The following is a 20,921-nucleotide window of genomic DNA, read 5'->3' on the forward strand; positions in this document are numbered from 1 at the left end:
GGCAAAATTAACATGTTACCTGCTCAAAAGTGATTTATATACGATGTGCATTACCGTTCGATTGCATTCACAACAAATACAAAGACAGAATGGTTTAAATTGTATTACATTCCCAACAAATGCAAGACGAAGTGGTTTTGGTTATATGTTCGCCATTACATTCCCGAAAAGTGAATTAAAAGTGAGATAAAATGAGATAAAAGTGGTTATAGTAGCTAGGGGATGCAAATATCGGCAGGGATGCATTTCTCGGCATAACACCGGCTCCCAAACGGCTCAATTGCTTTGATGCATTATATTATGAATTATTATGTTGTATAAAGAAGTTAAGAAAAAAGGAAGTATAAAAGGAGAAAATGAAAAGACAGGTTTGTGGTTATCCCTTCAATCAGTATAATACCAAAAATAATATAATGCAGAAAATGAATTCATAATTTGAATTAAAAAAAATATAAATCTACTTATATTTGCATGTATTTTTTTCCTTCTACAGTGAACGTCCAAGCGACTTCATTTTTGAACTTTTTTTTATAATAAACCTCATTCATGTCGAGCAACTCAGGATCTCACAACAAAATGTTAATTAACAATATATATGATATAACGAAACACATGTACAATATAACATGTTAACTACATAAATAAACATGTTTGGGGAAAAAATGGTGTAAGATTAATTTGTATTTTGTAAGGGAAAATACGACAGTTTGTAAGGGCATGGAGCCGTGAAGGTTGACGGGTATGTAAGGACTTCAAATATTGGGCTTAAAATGAAAACAAGGTTAACTTGTTCTTTACTACTTTGTGCGCAAAATGTGATCATTACCATGTGCATTGGAGAGAATGTACCTGTCAACTTATAGGTTTTACCTGTATTTTGTACGTTTTTGATCATTTCAAATTGCGTGCACATTATAAAAATTTTTGTTGTGGAAACTATAATTCACGCGTCTGTTACTTCCCGTCTCGATTACTGTAATACACTACTCTCCGGTCTCCTGAAATCCAAAATCAAGAGCCTTCGGCTGGTACAAAATGCGGCAGTGAGGCTTTTAACTAAGACAAGAAAGTTTGATCACATTACCACAATTTTAGCTAACCTGCATTGGCTCCCTGTTAGCCTAAGATGTGATTTCAAGGTTCTCTTATTATTATACAAAATCATACATGGACTTGCTCCCTCATATCTTTCAGATTTAATTTCCCCCCATGTTCCAGCCTTTGCTCTAAAAATGCTGGCCTACAAGTGATCCCAAGAGCCAGGAAGAGAACTCCAGGTTCCAGAGGGTTTCGCCATTCGGGCCCCGGTGCAGTGCAATGCTCTGGCCTTATAAGATTCGATCTGCAACCTCAGTGTAACTGTTTGAATCAAGGCTCAAAACACATTTATATTCTATAGCTTATGAATGACCTATATTTTATGTTGACGATATCCATGTATTATTTTTCATTGCAACATCCGTTGCAGCCTGGTCATCCTGGAAGGGGGATTAACTCATGTGCGGTCCCTTCTCAAGGTTTCTTCATTTTTCTCATGTTTTTGAGTTTTTCCTTGCCCTCATGTAGCTTTTAGATCAGAGGGTGGTGTCATAAAAGTCTGTAGTTTGCAATAGTTTGTGGTCTGTGCAGCCCTTTGAGACTCCTTGTCATTGTGGGCTATACAAATAAACATGATATGACATCCCTCAACCGCCTGGGTCGTCGGGGCGCCACGGAGGACGCAACTCTGGACAGCTTTCTCCACTGTTGACGCTTTCAGGCCTGTTTTTAGATCGTGGCAGAGTTGTCATCAGTCCATTCTTTTTCTGACTTCCTCTCCTTCTGTCCCCTTGGACTGTGCCCTGGAGAATGATCTTGGACAATCCTGATGAACTTGTGACATGACCATACCACTGAAATTTCGTCTCTGCACAGTGGACAGCAGCCCTTCGTATTCTAGTCAAGTCACATCTATTTGTATAGCCCTTAATCACAAACTATTTCAAAAGACCGCCCAGGCCACAATTACAACATCCAATAATCTGAAATGTGCCACAAGCAAAAACTGAAAAAAAGATGAGGGCATTAGGAAAATAAAAAACCTTGAGATATAACCACACAAGAGGGTATGACCAGGCTGCAATAGATGTAACTTTGGGCAACAATACACAAAACTCCTTAAGTTTAGATTCACACACTTCCACTGAGGTAGCAGATCTTATCTCAGGGGGGCAGAGAATTCCTCAGCACCAGGGCCTGTGTCAAGGTTAAAATTTGAGCTTTTAGGAGAAAGAACAAAAGAACACACTGAATGGAGAACTCTTTCAAGCCTGCAGATTTGTTCTTGGATTTTGGAGACACACGTACTTCTTTATTATGCTATTTGTGTTTTCGAGGATGTGACTTATCTCTCATATATGTGTACATATATATGTGTGTACATATATATATATGTATATATATATATACTGGACTGTCTCAGAAAATTAGAATATTGTGATAAAGTTCTTTATTTTCTGTAATGCAATTAAAAAAACAAAAATGTCATACATTCTGGATTCATTACACATCAACTGAACTATTTCAAGCCTTTTATTATTTTAATATTGCTGAATTTGGCTTACAGCTTAAGAAAACTCAAAAATCCTATCTCAAAATATTAGAATATCATGAAAAAGTATACAAGTAGGCTATTCAACTAATCACCTGAATCATCTAATTAACTCGAAACACCTTGCGAGGGTTTCCTGAGCCTTAAAAACACTCAGCTTGGTTCAGTAAACTAAATCACTGCTGATCTGACTGCTGTCCAGAGGACCATCATTGATACCCTCCATCAGGAGGGTAAGACACAAAAAGAAATTTCTCAAAGAGCAGGCTGTTCACAGAGTGCAGTTTCAAAGCATATCCACAAAAAGTCTGTTGGAAGGGAAAAATGTGGCCGGAAACGCTGCACAACCAAAAGAGATGACCGCAGCCTTAACAAAATTGTGAAGAAGAGCCGCTTCCAGAATTTGAGGGAGCTTCAAAGACAGTGGGCTGAAGCTGGAGTCCAGGTATCAAAAGCCACAGTTCACAGACGTGTCCGGGAAATGGGCTACAATAGCCGTATTCCCATGGTCAAGCCACTTCTGAACTCAAGACAACGGAAGAAGCGTCTGACTTGGGCTATGGAGAAGAAGCACTGGACAGTTGCAGAGTGGTCCAAAGTCCTCCAAAGTTTTGCATTTCATTTGGAAGTCAAGGCGCCAGAGTCTGGAGAAAGGCTGGAGAAGAGCAAAATCCAAGTTGCTTGAAATCCAGTGTGAAGTTCCCACAGTCAGCAATGGTTTGGGGAGCCATGTCAGCTGCTGGTGTTGGTCCACTGTGTTTCATCAAGTCCAGAGTAAATGCAACTGTGTACCAAGAGATTTTAGAGAACTACATCCTTCCATCTGCTGAAAAGCTCTATGGAGATGAGTATTTCATTTTCCAGCATGATCTGGCACCTGCCCACAGTGCCAAAACCACCAGTAACTGGTGCACTGACCATGACATCACTGTCCTTGATTGGCCTGCTAATTCCCCTGACCTGAACCCCATCGAGAATTTGTGGGGTATAGTTAAGAAGAAGATGAAAGACACCAGACCTACAAATGCAAATGAGCTGAAGGCCGCTATCGAAGCATCCTGGGCATCAATAACACCTCAGCAATGCCACAGGCTGATTGCCTCCATGCCACGCCGGATCGATGCAGTAATCCGTGCAAAAGGATTCCCAACCAAGTACTGAGTGCATCAATGGACATTTTCAAATGTTTGATTTAGTTTTGCTGTTATAAAATTATTTTTTTTACTTGGTCTGAGGAAGTATTCTAATATTTTGAGATAGGATTTTTGAGTTTTTTTCAGCAGTAAGCCAAAATCAGCAATATTCAAATAATAAAAGGCTTGAAATAGTTCAGTTGATGTGTAATGAATCCAGAATGTATGACATTTTTGTTTTTTTAATTGCATTACAGAAAATAAAGAACTTTATCACAATATTCTAATTTTCTGAGACAGTCCAGTATATATATATATATAAAATCATACATATATCCAGTGAAGAAAGTAAGCATTTCAACACACTGCTATTTTGCTATTTTCCCACTTAGAAATCATGGAGGGGTCTGTAATTTTCATCAGAGGTGCATGTCCACTGTGAAAGAGATAAACTAAAAATAAAAATCCAGAAATCACAATGCATGATTTTCTAACGATTTATTCGTGTGATACAGCTGCAAATAAGTATTTGAACACCCGAACAAATGAATGTTATTATTTGGTACAGTAGCCTTTGTTTGCTATTGCAGAGGTCAAATGTTCCCTGCAGTTTTTCACCAGGTTTGCACAGACTGCTGAAGGGATCTTGGCTGACACCTCCACACAGATTGTCTCTAGATCAGTCAGGTTTCTGGCTGTCGCTGAGAAACACAGAGTTTGAGCTCCCTCCTAAGATTTTCGATTGGGTTCAGGTCTGGAGACTGGCTGGGTCATGCTAGAACCTTGATATGCTTCTTACCTAGCCACTCATTGGTGTTCCTGTGTGCTTCGGGTGGTTGACGTGTTTGAAGACCCAGCCACGATCCGTCTTCAATGCTCTGACTGAGGGAAGGAGGTTGTTCCCCGAAATCTCACAATACGTGGGTCCAGCCATCCTCTCTTTAATGCAGTGCACATGTCCTGTCCTGTGTGCAGAAGAACACCCCCAAAGCATGATGGCACCACCTCCACGCTTCACAGTAGGGATGGGGTTCTCCGGAATCTTTCTTCTTCCTCCAAACACACTAAGTGGAATTATGACCCAAAAATTCTATTTTGGTCCCATCTGACCCCAAAACTTTCTCCCATGACTCCTCTGTATCATCCAAATGGTTTTATGCAAACTTAAGAAGGCCTTGACATGTGCTAGTTTAAGCAGGGGAACCTTTTGTGCCATGCATGATTTCAAATCATGACGTCTTGGTGAATTACCAACAGTAACCTTGGAAACAGTGGCCCAAGCTCTTTTCAAGTCATTGACCAACTCCTGTCGTGTCGTTCTGGGCTGATTCCTCACCTTTCTTAGAATCATCGAGACCCCACGAGGTGATATCTTGCATGGGGCTCCACTCCGATTGAGTTTGACTGTCATATTTAGCTTCTTCCATTTTCTAATGATTGCTCCAACATTGCTTGGCAATTGCTTCTTAGCTATTTCCAGCCTTGTGGAGGTGTACAATTGTGTCTCTGGTGCCTTTTGACAGCTCTTTGGTCTTCACCATGTTACAAATTAAAATCTCACTGATTGTATGGGGTGGATAGGTGTCTTTACACAGCTAAAGACCTCAAACAGGTGCATCTGATTCAGGATGACACATGGAGTGCAGGTGGACTTATAATGGGCTGACTAACAAGTCTTTCAGGGTAGAATTCTAGTCATACACAGGTGTTCAAATACTTATTTGCAGCTGCATCACACATATAAATTGCTAAAAAAACACGCATTGTGATTTTTCTCTTTAGTTTATGCCTTTCACAGTGGACATGCACCTCCGATAAAAATTTCAGACCCCTCCATGATTTCTAAGTGGGAGAAATAGCAAAATAGCTGGGTGTTCAAATACTTATTTTCTTCACTATATAGATAGATAGATAGATAGATAGAGAGAGAGAGAGAGAGAGAGAGAGAGAGAGAGAAGACATCAGTGATGACGAAACTGTTGTTTTAGCCAATCAGAAAGCAAGTTGGCAAAACAAAGGCCTGCTAAAAGGTGTAAGGAAATGTCAGCTAGGGGGCAGTAATGCACCAAAGTGATCATGACAATGCGTTGCTGGAGGGTGTGAAGAGCGCCACGCAAAGCCTGTCTTTTGAGATGAAATCTAAATTAAAAAGAATCTGTATAAACATTGACATCTTTAATATTTCTGTATCTGAAGAGGTTACATTAACCAACAATTTCCATCATTGACAGGTTTCTTTGAGAGTTGACCGGAGCATTTCAAGGCCGCCCTCCATTTTGACAGGATGAAAATTGGACAATGCCATTTCTCTGGCAGAGAGGGAGCCCGAGCTGATGTGTGTTGTTGAGAGGTTTCGACGAGATATAGTCAGACTCACCTTCACACACAGCCTGGGATTTTGTACAAGACCTCTCGAGAGGGGTTGGATTCTCTTCCATTCTGGAGTTGCCCGTGCAGAGGCGCAGAGCCAGTGTGGGCATACTAGTTGCCCCACGGCTCTGCGCCTGTACTTTGGGGTTCACCCCGGTAGACAAAGGGGTAGCCCCCCTCCGCCTTCGGGTAGGGGGGCAAGTCCTGTAGTCTGTTCTTAAGCACCAAACAGCAGTTCAAAGTACCTACCCTTCTTGTAGTCCTTGGAGGGTGTGTTCGAGAGCGCACCCTCTGGGGACTTCCTCGTACTGCCGGGGAGCTTCAAAACTCACAGCTCTCCTGATCTTAACCAGAGTGGTGTTTCGTTATTGGACTTCTGTGCCCGTCATGGTTTGTCTATCACGAACATCATCTTCAAACATAAGGGTGTCCATATGTGCTCCTGGCTCCAGGACTAGACCGCAGTTCGATGATCGACTTTGTATTTGTTTAATCAGACCTGCGATCGAAGTTTTGGGCACTCGGGTGAAGAGAGGGGCGAAGCTGATAACTGATCACCACCTTGTGGTGAGTTTGCTACAATGGTGGGTGAGGTTGAGGTGCACTGGGCCCTGTTCTGAAAATTGCTCATCTGTGCTAGGTCCTTGTGATTTTTTTGTAAAATTATTTTTCATTAGTTTACAGAATATTTTTGAGCCTATCTTTTAATAATGAACCTGGTAATCACATAGTTATTTTAGAAATAAATTCTAACTGATTTGGCTGGCAACCAGTTCAGGGTGTCCCCTGTCCACTGCCCGATGATAGTTGGGATGGGCTCCAGCACCCCCGCGACCCTGCTGAGGATAAGTGGTGCAGCTAATGAGAGATGAGATAAATTCCAGTTCATGGGCTTCATGGACAAAAAATATATTTAAGTATTGATAAGTATTTTTGAGCAAAATGAGAATCTATCTCTGTATCAAACACATTTTTTCATCTTTTTATTGATTTATTTTAGGGAAATACAACAAACTAAATTCCAATTAATTGGTTTTATAAAGCTAATAAAGCTTAAATGTGCCTCTTTTTAGCTAGCTATCTGGCTACATTTTTAGCTTTGTAGCTAGCCATCTTTCTACATTTTTAGCTATTTAGCAAGCATTCTAGCTTGATTTTCACATTTTGTTGCATGCTATCTAAGATTGTATATTTTTCTGCTAGTTATTAAGCTAAAGTTTGGCTTCCTTTCTAGCTAGCTATCTACCTTTTTTATCTTTCTATCTGGCTATTTAGTTGGCTTTTTACCTTTTAAGCTAGCTATGTAGCTCCATTTTAGTTCTTTATCAGTATACTTTTCTAGCTAATTATCAAGCAAATTTTTAGCTGTTTAGCCCTTTGCGCTCATTACAGTAGTAACAAAAAGTAGCTTGACGCTTGAAAAAGGTTGGAGACCCCTGGTGTAGACAATTATTACTTCTATGTATACGAACAAAAAAAACAACGAAACATACTTAGAATATATTTATTGATGAGATTCAGTAAACATGGCTCTCTCGAAGTATGAACAGAGCATGTTACTGTCGTCAAGGGTCCAATATGAAATGAAGTAGAACATTTACAGTATAAGGTGCAAAATATATTTTAAAAAAATCGTCCCCAAAGCAATATGCTAAACTAAGTTAAGCTACATATGGCAAGTTCACATTTACAAAGGCCACATCGTGCTAATAGCATAAATGTACCATACGTAACCCTCCAGTTGTCTTCGGGTCAAAATGTCTTGTTAAAAAAAAAAAGAAATCAGAAAAAAATGATATTTTATTTAACTTTAAATGTAATGATTTTTTTCCTAGATTTGTCCCAACAGTAGAAAAAATGGAATGTTGTTTTCAGTCATATTTCCATGTTAACTATATAAAAAGTACAAAGATGGTCCCTAAAATTTGCACAACACAGGGGTTAAGACAACCAAGAATCACAGGAATGACACAAAAACGATAAATGACTTTTTTTTTAGCCTTGGAGTGAATTTCCCTTCGGGGATGAATAAAGTATCTATCTATCTATCTATCTATCTATCTACAGAAATACTTTCAATAGTAGCACTGCAATTCTTGTTTCTTTTGTTTTTAATTATTGGCAGGGAACATGGGCACCACTAGACAAATAAATGACTTATTTCCAGGTAAATAATAACTCTGGAACTGTTTGGCTTTTATGTTTTTTTTCTTCTTGAGGTTGATGATCTTGGAAGGGACCAATTTAAAGCTATTATCATTAAGAAAAAAAAGCAACAGTATTTACATGTAAAAAAAGGTGTCCCAAAGTTAGGTTCTGGACCCAAAATGAGTGACCTCAAATATGGGGAAAATCCACTGTGTAAAGACAATTCCTATCAACATTTTTATTTTAAATATCACAACATAAATAGAGGGAATATACTACCTGTCATTTGAAACATATACAAATAAATACTGGATTTGGACTCAATGTGTGAAAAGAAACTTTGGAGTAAAAGCACAAAAGTAACATGCAACACAATATGCACAAGAAACTTATGTACAACGAAGAATCTTCGACACGAAAAATGTCTCAAGACAGAATTTGTGTTTTTTTTTTTTAGGTTAAACGAAAACATGTGAATGGCCCGTAACAAATAAATATAAGAGGCAACGTGAATGGAAAAAAACATCGGAGCAAGTCAGCGAGCTTTAGGTTCCACTCTTCTGTTCCCATTCCTGGAAAACAGAAAATACTAATGTAAGAACTACGTTATTTGAGAAAAATGCTTAGTGAAAATGTAACCTGCAGTTGGACTGCAACCAACGACTGTTTTAATCGTCGACTAGTCACAAACTATTGAAACGATAAACTGAATCATCGTATATATAATAAATATATATCATTATCAATATATCATTAAATTAAGCATGAAATTGATTTAATTATGTAAATTAAAATAAACACACAAAATGGTACACTGATATCTTGAACCAATTAGGTACAGTGCTTGATCAGTAGACACATAAATCCATAATTAAACCATTGTATGTTTTTTAGGAACAGGCAAATAATAAATTTAAATCAACTAAACATTTTTTTTATCCTTGAAAACCAAGAAGAGAGGCAGTGAAACAGTAAGGATGTCATTTTTTTTTCATTTTAACAATTGGCGATTTTTCGGACTGCTTGTATTTAATTTCAAATACGTTTGTCAGCACAGTCTGGCAAAAACGCTCAAACTCTCTTTTATAGCGTAAAATGTCATTAAAATCGTATTGGCCCGAATGTTACTTGAATTCTACAGAGGCGAGTCAGACTCTGTTTCGTTCAACTGCCAGACTGTTCCTTTTAAATGTTGGTGTATCACTGAGGTACTGCCATGATACGCAAGGTAGGCTTTGAAAACTTTGCAAGTACAGTAATCCCTAATTTTTTGCGGGGGTTGTGTTCCAAAGACGGTTCGCGATAGTGAAAACCCACAAAGTAGAAACCTTTATTTATTTATTCATTTGATAAACACTCCAGAACAAACCCAATTCATGGGCTCAAGTATTTAATTAACTAATTAAAGTACTGTATTTTATCATGGTATTTTTTTCTAACAAATACCTTCTTTACCTTCTTCTACTTTACTTTAGAAGATCATGTGAATGGTGTGTTTTGGAAAACTGCACTTACCTTCCAGGTGAAAACCCCCCAAATTTTGGACCCATCCCCCCCCAAAAAACCCTGGAAAAAAATGTCAGGAACCGCAAAAAAAGTAAAAACCTTATAAAGCCTTATTTGAGAGGAAACGATAATGTAAATATCTTAATGATTACGTTAAGAATATGTCCTGTTTTCTCCTATAGAAGCCACACGAGGTGGTGTATCCCTGGATTTTCACAAAGAAAAGATTTCCATCTGCCGCAGGGATGTCGAACTTTTGGACTGGCGTGACGTCATCCACTCCGCTACAAGCACCCCTAGGGCATCATGTTAATCTGTTAATAAACAACGGGGTAGACTGCTGGAAGTGTGAATTTCCCTACGGGGATGAATAAAGTATCTATATATCTATCTATCTATAAATTTTCATTATCAAACTTTTTTTAAAGCGCCAGGGAACCACTAGGGACCGCCAAAGACAGGCATGTGGCTCCAGAGCACGTTCACTGGGTTGAGAAGTCCAACTTTGTTGGCGATAGAAAACGTTTTCCTGTGCCTTTTGGTGCTTTTGCGGGCAGAACGTTTTTGTAGATATGATGGCTTTAAGAGTAATTTGAAAAGTAAAGAGATTTGGACATACATAATGTAGGTTTATCAAGCTGATGAAATGAAATGATATGCATTTATATAGCGCTTTTCAAGTCAATGACTTCCCAAAGCGCTTTACAGAGCGATTAATGTATGTGAACAACTCAGACCTCAACGTCATTGACACGCGGGTAGACAAGCGGAAAACAGGCCAGGCAACTGTTTACCCAATCAGAAAGCAGAACACAGTGAAGAAGCAAAACACGATAAGGAAACCGCGATACAACAAGGGATTACTGTAGTCTTTTTATCCACCGTATCTCGGCTAACATGGTACGCGTACTTGAGGTCTACAACGCGATTTCTGCATGTTAGCGCTCCAGACAGAGACGCTGATGAGCATTAGCGACTCTCAGCAGAGATTGTATTTACGCAGAGATGTCTCACTCTGTTGGACAATCTGCAACTATTTCTATTATTGCTTCTGGTCGACAACGTTGACTTAACGTTGAGAACCAAAGTGCTGTGTTTTAAAGTTATTGTTTTGTTAGTGTTCATACTGACCTTGGCCTTCTGCAGGACGTGTCCTCGGACTGGCGAGGCCTTAGGGATGCCCTGCTGGCGGCGGAGCAGGGAGGCGCTGTTGACGGGCAGAGAGCAGCTCTCAGTGTCGCTGGTGTCGCAGCTGGAGAAGGGCGAAGACTCTTGGGCCCGTCGCAAAGCTGCCACAGACTACGTTGGAAAAGACACAGGGAGAAAGTCCAGTCATTTAGCTTGACATTTTTGGATGCAATTTTAAAAAATTCACGAGTCATTTCCAAGGTAAATTCCAGACTACAGAGCGCACATAATGAAAGGTGAACATTCAAATTGGAGAATGAAAGTTAAATTTGCCTATTTCCAAGCCGCACTGGATTTTAAGCAACAGGCATAAACAGACATAAACATGAACTAATTTATGTCTATTTCTTACATTTTAAGCCCAATGCACACCGCGTGGGGAATTTGGCAACAACACTTTTTGGTGTAGAACGCAAAGGCACACCTGACACCGCTTTCAGCGTCGTTTTTTTGTCATGTGTGTTTGAAATAAGGGACCATTCAAGATGGCGATTATAAATGGGCACATATTTACTATTGCACAGAAACAAAAGGCAAAGGAGGGCTTTGTCGCATAAAATTTGAGCCTTATATTTCTACTTACTGTGGAAAACAGTGGCGATTTTGTCTTTTTGTGTTGGTTGCCAATGGACCAAATTGTATTCACTTGTTTGTTTTTTGATAGATAACTTCCCCCGCTTTTCAATTTGGATTTATGAATCAAGGACACGATTTGTGAGTGTGTTGTAAATATTGAATAAGGTGATGATAAAACTCCAGTTTTGCTTCTGCTATGTATTATATGAACAACATGGACTAACTTCTCTCATTGACTCTCACAGACAGAATTGCGTTTTTTTTTAAATTTAGAGTGCATGCGGTGTGGCAAAGAGCAGCTCGCTGTTTTCCCCAGTGGTGACACGAAAAAATAAATAAATGAATAAGCCACACCGTATTTAATGTTGCAGTGTTTAAAATGTGACAAAAAAGTAGCGGCTTGTTGTCTAGAATTCTTATTTAAAAAATGTGTGTTTTGAAGGATGTAGTGTCTTAACCTGGACTGGGGCAGCCTTGGGTTCAATGGTGAGGCCCAGGGTGACCCCACCGCTCAAGGCCTTCTTAAGGCTTTCCTTGACCTCCGTTAATTCCAGCTCCAGGTTCACTCGTTCCTCCTCTTTCTGCCTGCACTCATCTTCCACCTTCTTCAGTCGTTCTGACAGCGAAGCCTGAGATCGCTTGCCTGTTGCAGACATGAAAATGTGTCAGGAAAATACGCAAAAGGTCCCCCTGTTCGAGACCGGGTGGTGGAAACATTTGTAAGCCTGGAGAGGAATGGGCACACAACCCTACGACCCTAGTGGTTGAGACACACATACAAAATATAGAGGTCTGTCCACCCACGCTGTGTTTCAGTGATCTGCAGGAGGCACCGCACACACATATGCCTTGGGGGATACTGCTATATGTTGTTATTTTGGCTGACTCCAACCTCAAGTCGGTTAAATGAAAGGAGCAAAAATTTAGCTCGGCTCATTTACTGTTATGAATTATTCTCTGCAGCTAACCCTCTCCTGACAAGGCTAACTACCGGCCTACGATTATTCACATAGATGCATTTGTCACTTTGACTGTCAATTGTGCAAAATGTTCACGAGTTTTCTTTACATGGGCTTTCTTAATATGGTGCAATTTTATTTAGTTATTTTACATTAAAATTTTACATGTAAGCTAGGTTGACTGCATAATAGCAACAGTAATTTAATACATGTTTTAATTTCAGGCCTTGTTTTTTACTGCTTTGCAAACAAGATTTTTTGTCAAATGGGCATCAGAGCTTTGATATATATATATATATATATATATATATATATATATATATATATATATATATATGTTATTTCTGTTTTGTGATTCTAAAAATTTGACCATAGTATATTTCTAGTCCCAAAGTCAGATGGTTAGATCCCAATTTTGGTACATATAAAGGCGATGCAACACAGAGGTAAGACTAGATTCAGTCCAGTATGTGTAGGACACATTCCTAACTACAGTTTACAGTCAGGGTGTCACACCAACATAACCCGTTTTAGGATTAGGTCCCGAAGAAATCCTTTCAAAGAAAGCTTATTTAATTATGTATGTTCACTGTTGAGATACATTACGGTGAAAACACACAGAAAACAAACAAAAACAAAAAAAACACCCAAAACGCCAGCCAAGCACTCAGAGCAATTTTATTGGGTGTGCAGTAGAGAAGGGTGGATCTCTGCACACAGCACAAGGCACTCCTTTCTCTCACGCTCAGTGCAGTCTGCGCCGAAAGTAAATACGACAATATCCTCATCGTTTGCAGTATTTTGTGACATTTTCACAAGATAACTTTGCTTGCACCTTACCTTGTTTTGAAACCATTAATAAGACACAAAACAGAAATGTGGTATATATTATGTATTGTTCTAAGACACAGGTTCTGGCATTACTATTTTTTCATAGAGTTGACTAAATATTCAGATGACACACAACAAAATAAAATGTGCTAAAGATTTATTTTTGCAGAAGAGCAGGTTTGGCAGTTTTCTTGAATTTTTTAAAATATATGTTGTGGCTCTCTCAAAATCGTTTTAAAAATATACTCTATGGCTCTAGGGCAATTCTGCGCCAACTCACTGCAACACACTCTAGTTGCAATTGCAATGGCAAAAAATTACAAATACCAAATAAATCAATACAGGTTGTTTGCGTTAGCGATTAGCATCTTTCGAGATTGTTTACTATCCAATCGATGTACTGTATCATGATGTATGGGCTGCAGTTGACCATTCTCCACCCTGAATGGCTAGAAACTTAGAAGTTTTGGGTTGATTTATCTTCCACGGACAACTACACCGATTTTAATTCAAACCCCCGATTCACTCTCTGCGAAATATCACGATAAACCCCTCCCCCTCAATACTTTTTAGACAATTCACGTAGGTCACCTTTTTTGACTTCAAAATGACGAATTTTGCCGAAAGGTGAGAGATTTTCATGCCTGCAATTAGAATAAACCTGTTCTACTGTCAAATGAACTTGCTCAAAATGCCAGACCTGATTTGTCGTGTATTCGGGAAACATGGGAGTCTATGATAGCTTTTGGCATATCTCACCTGAGGCCACCTCAATAGCACTGCGCAAGTCTTTGCGCTCCTTCTTTAGAACTGTTAGATGATTCCTGATGTCGAGTTTCTTTTTGGTAAGCTCGTCCTCTTTGGACTGCAGCCGCTTGGCGTCTGCCTCTACACGGTTTTTCCCATATTTACATTGTTCCCCATCTGGAATGTAAAAAAAGAATATCAGATTGAAATAGTGCCAGAGAAGCACTTTGGATCAGTACAGAGATGTCAGGTGAAAGGTTGTCCGAAATTTGAAATTCTGGTCTCTTTTACTACCGCTTCTCTTCTCTTCATTTCAAATCAAATATTTATTGAAGAATTTATAAAAATATCTGAGTTCCATAATATTCTTTATTTATTATTACCTTACATTGAATTAGGATTGAGATGGAATTTAGTCGAGTGGAAGCAAAAGACCGAATATGTTGTGCCACTTACTAGAGTTACTGCGTTTCAGTGAAGTGGTCCCATTTATGCAAGATACTCCGTTCTTCTTTTGCTGACTTCTCAGATCTGCCTTTAGTTTGAATGACAATCCATTGCCCGTGTTCCCTTTCTTTCCCTTAAACTAGTTCAAATAGAACACATTAAAAGTGCAACAATGAATCAAAAAAGGAATTGACAATCAAAGGAACAAACTTTGCCTTTTGACAAACCGTAAAAAGCATTCATTATTTCATTCATTCATTCATTTAATTTGCAGCTGATGAAGATCGCAGGGGTGCTGCAGCCTATTCCAGCTGACTTTGGGCAGCGGTTGCCAGTCAATCACAGGGACACACTTATACAGACAACCATTCACTCAAAGGGAACATATTTGACCTGCCAATTGATCCGGGTTGGTATATATGGAGGAAAATGGAGTGCACTGAGAACACCCATAGGGAGAACATGCAAATCAGGGAGACAGGTAGCTGTAATTAAACCCAGGACCTCTGAACTGTGAGGCAGACATGCTAACCCATACTCCACCGTGTTGCTCACTAAAAATCTTTTTTTTTTTGCAATCTTTTCGGTGAGTTTGCTGGCTCTGTTTTTTCACAAGTAGACATTTGCAAATCATTTGATAATTTTATCCTGTTTTCAATATTGGACTTCTGCAAAGGAGACTGCATAGAATTCCAGTTCTTCTTTTGGACCCAGTGACCTATGTATTAGGAATTTTGCCAGAAGAATTATTGACTGGTCAACATAAATATGTACTAAGGGTTATGCTTCTGGTAGCAAAGAAAATGATCACAGTTTACTGGCTGAAAGCACAACCTCCTGACATAAAACAATGGAACGAAAAATTAAAGTAAATGTATGTTATGGAAAAAAAATCACTGCAAGACATCAACTGAAACTAGATAAATATGAGAAAAGATGGAAGCGTATCGCAAAATTATTACTTGATGTCTAAACACCTAACCTTTTATTTTATTTATTGTTGTTTATTTATTTATCTAAAATTGCACACTCTTGCTCGTTGTTTTGACTATTGTGAACTGTTTATGTCATTGTCACTCTTGGCCAATCATATTGCTATTCTGTGATTTGAACACCACTTTTTGTAACCTAGGAGATGCAATAAAAAGAAAGGGCTGAGAGGAGGGTGTTTCTTATTTGAGGTTTGGGCTCTCCTCTGTTGACCTTGCAAGTTTAAAATCCATTGCTGGCTTTTCTCCTTATTTTGAGTGTCCACTATGTTGGATAACATTAATCAACATTTTCGTAGTTACTAAATTATCATGAACACATAACACAATCAAATGAAAATAGCAAAAGTTATACCAATATACAAAAATGGGAACAAGCACATTTTACAAACTATAGACCGGTATCTCTGCTTCCTCAGTTCTCTAAAATATTAGAGAGACTTTACAATAATAGACTAGAACAATTTGTAGACAAACATAAATTGATTAATGAAAGTCAATATGGTTTTAGAGCAAACAGATCAGCAACAATGGCAATTATTGATGCAGTAGAAGAAATCACCCACAGTATAGAAAAGAAGAGATACGCAGTCGGGGTATTTATTGACTTAAAAAAAGCATTTGATACCATTAATCATAATATACTATTAAAAAAACTGGAAAGATATGGCATCAGGGGAGTGGCTTTGAAATGGATTCAAAGTTATTTGACGGGGAGGAAGCAATATGTAAAAATGGGAGAGTTTTCATCTGAATATTTGGACATCTGTTGTGGAGTACCACAGGGTTCTATCCTGGGACCAAAGCTATTTAATTTATATATTAACGATATTTTTAATGTTTCAAAACTATTGAAAATAGTAGTATTTGCAGACGACACTAACATTTTCTATTCAAATGATAACTGTATGGATTTGGTAACCTGTATTAATCGTGAACTAATTAACCTAAAAATATGGATGGATATAAATAAATTATCTTTAAATTTAAATAAAACCAAAGTAATATTCTTTGGTAATCGTAAGGCAAATCAAGATTTAGAAGTAAAAATGGATGGTGTCACAATAGACATTGTATCAGAAATTAAGTTTTTAGGGGTCATAATAGACAATAAATTAAGTTGGAAAACACACATCAGACACATACAAACAAAGGTATCTAAAAGCATTTCAATAATTAATAAAACCAAAGTTCTTTTACATTATAATGCATTGTATTTATTATATTGTTCTCTCGTTCTGCCATATTTAACATATGGTGCAGAAGTCTGGGGCAATAATTACAAAAGTTCACTATAGCCCCTTTTTATCCTTCAAAAACGTGCAATAAGAACCATACACAGGGTAGGATATCGGGATCATACCAATATTTTATTCATGCAGTCCAATTTATTGAAATTGGATGATTTAATAAAATTTTTCACTTCACAACTGTTATTTAAGGTCAACAAAAACATAGTGCCAGAAAACATACAAAGATTATTCACTCGGAAAGAGGGAAATTATAACTTGAGGGGCTGTGGTGAATTCAAAATCCCAAAGGTGCGAACCACCAGGAGAAGTATGTGTGTGTCTGTGTGTGGAGTCAGACTTTGGAATAATTTGCAAAATGAAATCAAACAATGTCCAAATATCCATGTGTTCAAATTTAAATACAAAAAAGCATTACTGGCGAAATACAGAGATGAAGAAAATGGGATATGACGGAGACTGGAAATACTGCACTTCAAACTATGGCTAACTTGTTGTTATTGTGCTATTATCACATCAGAACTGTTATAAGTATTGTGTTTATTTTTATTGATATTATCACTGGTGCCGCAGTGACATTATGCGCATTATGACGTTGAGGGATGGGTATTGCGAAGATTAGTGTATAAAATATGTGATTATTGTAACTATTATAATTATTGATATCTGACCTATGTAATAAGTATATCCATGAGATTTTGTTGTATTGGACACAAGAGGAGCTATCTATAAAATGTATTTAATAGGGAAGATAAAGGGGTAGGAAAAATAAGCATCTGCTTCTGACTATCCCTTTTCGAACATGTTGTGTGACATTATTTCGTTGTTGACTTATTGTTTTTGTCCTGTTTTTATTTTTATGTTCGAAATAAAGTTTTCATTCATTCATTCATTCATTCATTCATTCATTCAACATATATATATATATATATATAAATAGGGCAGCACGTGGCCAGAGGATAGCGCGTGTGCGGCACAGTTCTGAGGTCATAAGATCGAACCTTCCTGTGTGGAGATTGCATGCTCTCCCCATGCATGCTCTCCCTCCTGGCACTCCGGTTTCCTCCCACATGCATGTCAGGTTAATTGGCCGGTCCAAATTGTCCCTAGGTCTGAATGACCAAGTGAATTGTCTGTCCCTGTGTGCTCTGCGACTGTTGGCAACCAGTTAGGGGTGTCCCCTGCCCACTGCCCGAAGACAGCTGGGATTGGCTCCAGCACCCCCGTGACCGTACTGAGGACAGGCGGGGCAGATAATGAATGAATGAATGATATATATAAATGTAATCATTAAATGCAGCCTAAGTACACAGAATTATGATAACACTATTACAGATTTCACTACAAGCAATAACAACTTGGTGGCAAGGCTTTTACGACAAAGGCAGAAAAGGTTTGTGACCCGAATTCTTAATTTTTGTATATTTTATATTTCGTGATGTTTATTTGAAGCATTCAAATCTTGATTCGTTAGGATTCCGTTTAAGAGGCACAGGCTGGTATTTTCTGGCCCGCCTTTCATGGCAGCTATAATTTTGCACGGTTTGAAATTGAACAGGACATAATGGAAGTGCAAGTGAGTAGAAGTGAGTTTTTTTTAAATGAAAAGCAAATAGTCTCATGAAATGTTAGTCACCTGAGTAGCATTTTTGGTTTTAGTATCAGCAGAGAGGAATTTAGCAGAGACTTTAGAAGCTGGTGTCTTATAGTGATTTGCAGAAAGGGTGATCTTCGTCTGGGGTGCGTTTTCATAGGTGTTCTCATCGTGTGCTTCCTTGACAACTGTGCTGGGATTGGTGTGCTGCACATTCACACCATCACAGGAAGAAAAGAGAAGTTGCAGAAGGACAGAAAGATGAAAGAGAGATGTTAGTGGATTAGGCACTACTCAAGCAGGGGTCTCCAACCGCTGGGATGCACACCATTACTGGCTAGTGGAACATTTGGTAGCGGGCCGTCCAACAAGCTACCGTATTTTCACGACTGCAAGGCCCATGTCAGGAAAATGGAAAATACTTTCGACACCCCAACGAAACATACTGTATTGATAAAGTGGAACGATACACGCTGTGGTTTTGGTTGCTAAGACAATAGGCAGAAATTGTTATCCATGGAATTTTTTTTAAATGTATCAGACCATTCTGAGGGATCAATAAAGGCACAGTCAATTAGGGCTGGTATTCTTTGGGTATCTCTATGATTTGTTTACAATTAATAGGAATGGGAATATTCAGATTACGAAAAAAATATTAAAGCATTTTTTCCTTTTTTTTCCATCCTCACTAATATTTTAATCATTCTACAGTAGATGAAACAATTTTGCAATTGTCAATGACTTTATACGTAAAATAACCTTGGGTGGTATCACTCTACCTGAACTCACACACATTCAGACAGAGCTCCCAGGTTTTTTGTTCATTAACTGTAATCAACAACGCAGTTAATACGATCTGGCCGGTAATAACGTTACATGAATCTAATTTTGTTCTGCATGCAGCATGGTTCGACTAAGTGGAAACAGAATCTTGCTTCTTAGCTCCTCTTTATTTATGACCGTTTGTTATTTAATGTTTTTTAGAATAGAATAGAATAGAATATAATATACCTTTATTGTCATTGTTACAAAATGGGTCAACATATTGACAACGAAATTGGGCATGACACTCCAGTTTTACACATTCACAGTGAGGTATGAGCCAAGAAGATAAAGGAACAGAGAAGATAAGGTTATAAAACAAGGGGGATAAGGCTATAGTTATAATTTACATGGTATTTACACGTATTTTAATCGTCGAAATTGGGTAGTTTATGAATCTGATAAGATTTGCTAACTTCAGAATCGCGATGAACCTAAGGAGCAGAAATTTCCCCCATTCCTACAGTTAACTTCATCATGTGTGAAAAAAAGCATTGGATACAACATTGCGAATGGCATGAGAGTGCCAGACAAGTAACGATTTTGGAAAAGTCCAAATCCCTTATGAAGAGCTGCACAGAAAACCGATTAAGGATTTGAGGACTCATCAAAGAATTAGCCTACTATTCACTTCAAACACAACGGCATAATTTACATTTTATGTTGTATACAAAGTACATGATGACTGTGTGGAGTGGTACAGGATTCCTCTCTCCATTTACTGAAGGCACCACCACTCGGAGAGGTTCTACAATATTTTGGTTGAGCTGTCACTGGTGATTTTACGCCCTTTCAACAGAGACCAAGTGATAGTCGAAAAAATTCAAAAGATATCAATAAGAAACTTCTAATGTTGACGGCACTGCTGTAGTAACGCAAGCCGGTTGTGTACTCAACTCTTTCAACGACTCTAAAAACTCGAATTTTTTTTAATTTAAAACTGTAAACTATAAATGCATGAAGGTGAAAAATGAAAATTAACAACTAATTCAAAGTATTTACCAACATGAATAAGTTTTATTTCGACCAAATTATTATTTTTTTTTTTTTTAAAAGAGCGTTTTTAAGTTGAATTTGTTTTCAAGTTCAAAAAGTGTGGCCCCTGTTTAATTCCATACACATCAGTGTCTGTTTTGTGTCTGATTACAAAATTAAATTAATGAGTAACAGGGTTGCTCTCAGTTATCACTCACGAATAGATCAGAATCCATCTTATAGTTAACAGTGACATTACTTTGTCCCACGATAGTGTGTCACAGTAACGTAGCCCTTTACGCTAATAAGAGCCCAACTAGTATTTCCATAATTTCCTCAGTGAGAGAAGGTGAAACGTGAGCCATACCATTCCATTGATGGGTACGTCATGGTAGTGCAGAGCCGTGCCGCTAGGGGAGGCATAGCTTCCCACTGTATTGTCCAAGTAGGGGTTAGGGGAGATTGCACGCTTGCTGGTAAAACTGGAAGAAACACTAATTAGTCTCTCCACGTATTATGACTAATTTCATGGGGCTAGTTTGACATGTAATGAGGCAAATTGTTGCATGTGTCTCACCAAAGCGACTGTTTGGCAAGCTGGATTACGTTGGCAGTCGTCTCCACGTCAATGTAATCGTAGTGCAAGGTGGCAGGGTCTGCCGTGGAACCCGACTCGGCCAGTAAGACCCCAAGCCAGTGACCCATGGCTTCAGAGGAAGATGCCTGAACAGAAATAGGAAAATTGAAAAAAAAAAAAAATATTTAATTTTATTTAATTTTTTGATTCCATGAAATT

General features: G+C 38.3%; 1 protein-coding gene across 2 annotated transcripts in view; it reads right to left on the bottom strand.

Moving 5' to 3' along the window:
- Positions 1 to 7,583: 7,583 nt before the first annotated feature.
- afap1 (actin filament associated protein 1) overlaps positions 7,584 to 20,921 on the bottom strand; it is a 38,409-nt gene continuing 25,071 nt past the window's right edge. Inside the window, exons 11-18 of one of the 2 annotated variants that reach the window (XM_088347437.1) lie at positions 20,703 to 20,848; positions 20,493 to 20,607; positions 18,371 to 18,535; positions 14,505 to 14,634; positions 14,061 to 14,225; positions 11,970 to 12,154; positions 10,879 to 11,046; positions 7,584 to 8,813 (exon numbers count right to left, since the gene is read on the bottom strand). In XM_088347437.1, the coding sequence (XP_088203563.1) occupies positions 8,787 to 8,813; positions 10,879 to 11,046; positions 11,970 to 12,154; positions 14,061 to 14,225; positions 14,505 to 14,634; positions 18,371 to 18,535; positions 20,493 to 20,607; positions 20,703 to 20,848 (1,101 nt within the window). In that variant the 3' untranslated portion in view covers positions 7,584 to 8,786. The remainder of the gene's footprint in view (positions 8,814 to 10,878; positions 11,047 to 11,969; positions 12,155 to 14,060; positions 14,226 to 14,504; positions 14,635 to 18,370; positions 18,536 to 20,492; positions 20,608 to 20,702; positions 20,849 to 20,921) is intronic. The other variant, XM_088347438.1, reaches the window with a different exon arrangement.

This window comes from Urocampus carinirostris, chromosome 11, assembly GCF_059441175.1.
Source record: "Urocampus carinirostris isolate Australia breed hairy pipefish chromosome 11, RoL_Ucar_1.0, whole genome shotgun sequence".
Classification (NCBI taxonomy): Eukaryota; Metazoa; Chordata; class Actinopteri; order Syngnathiformes; family Syngnathidae; genus Urocampus; species Urocampus carinirostris.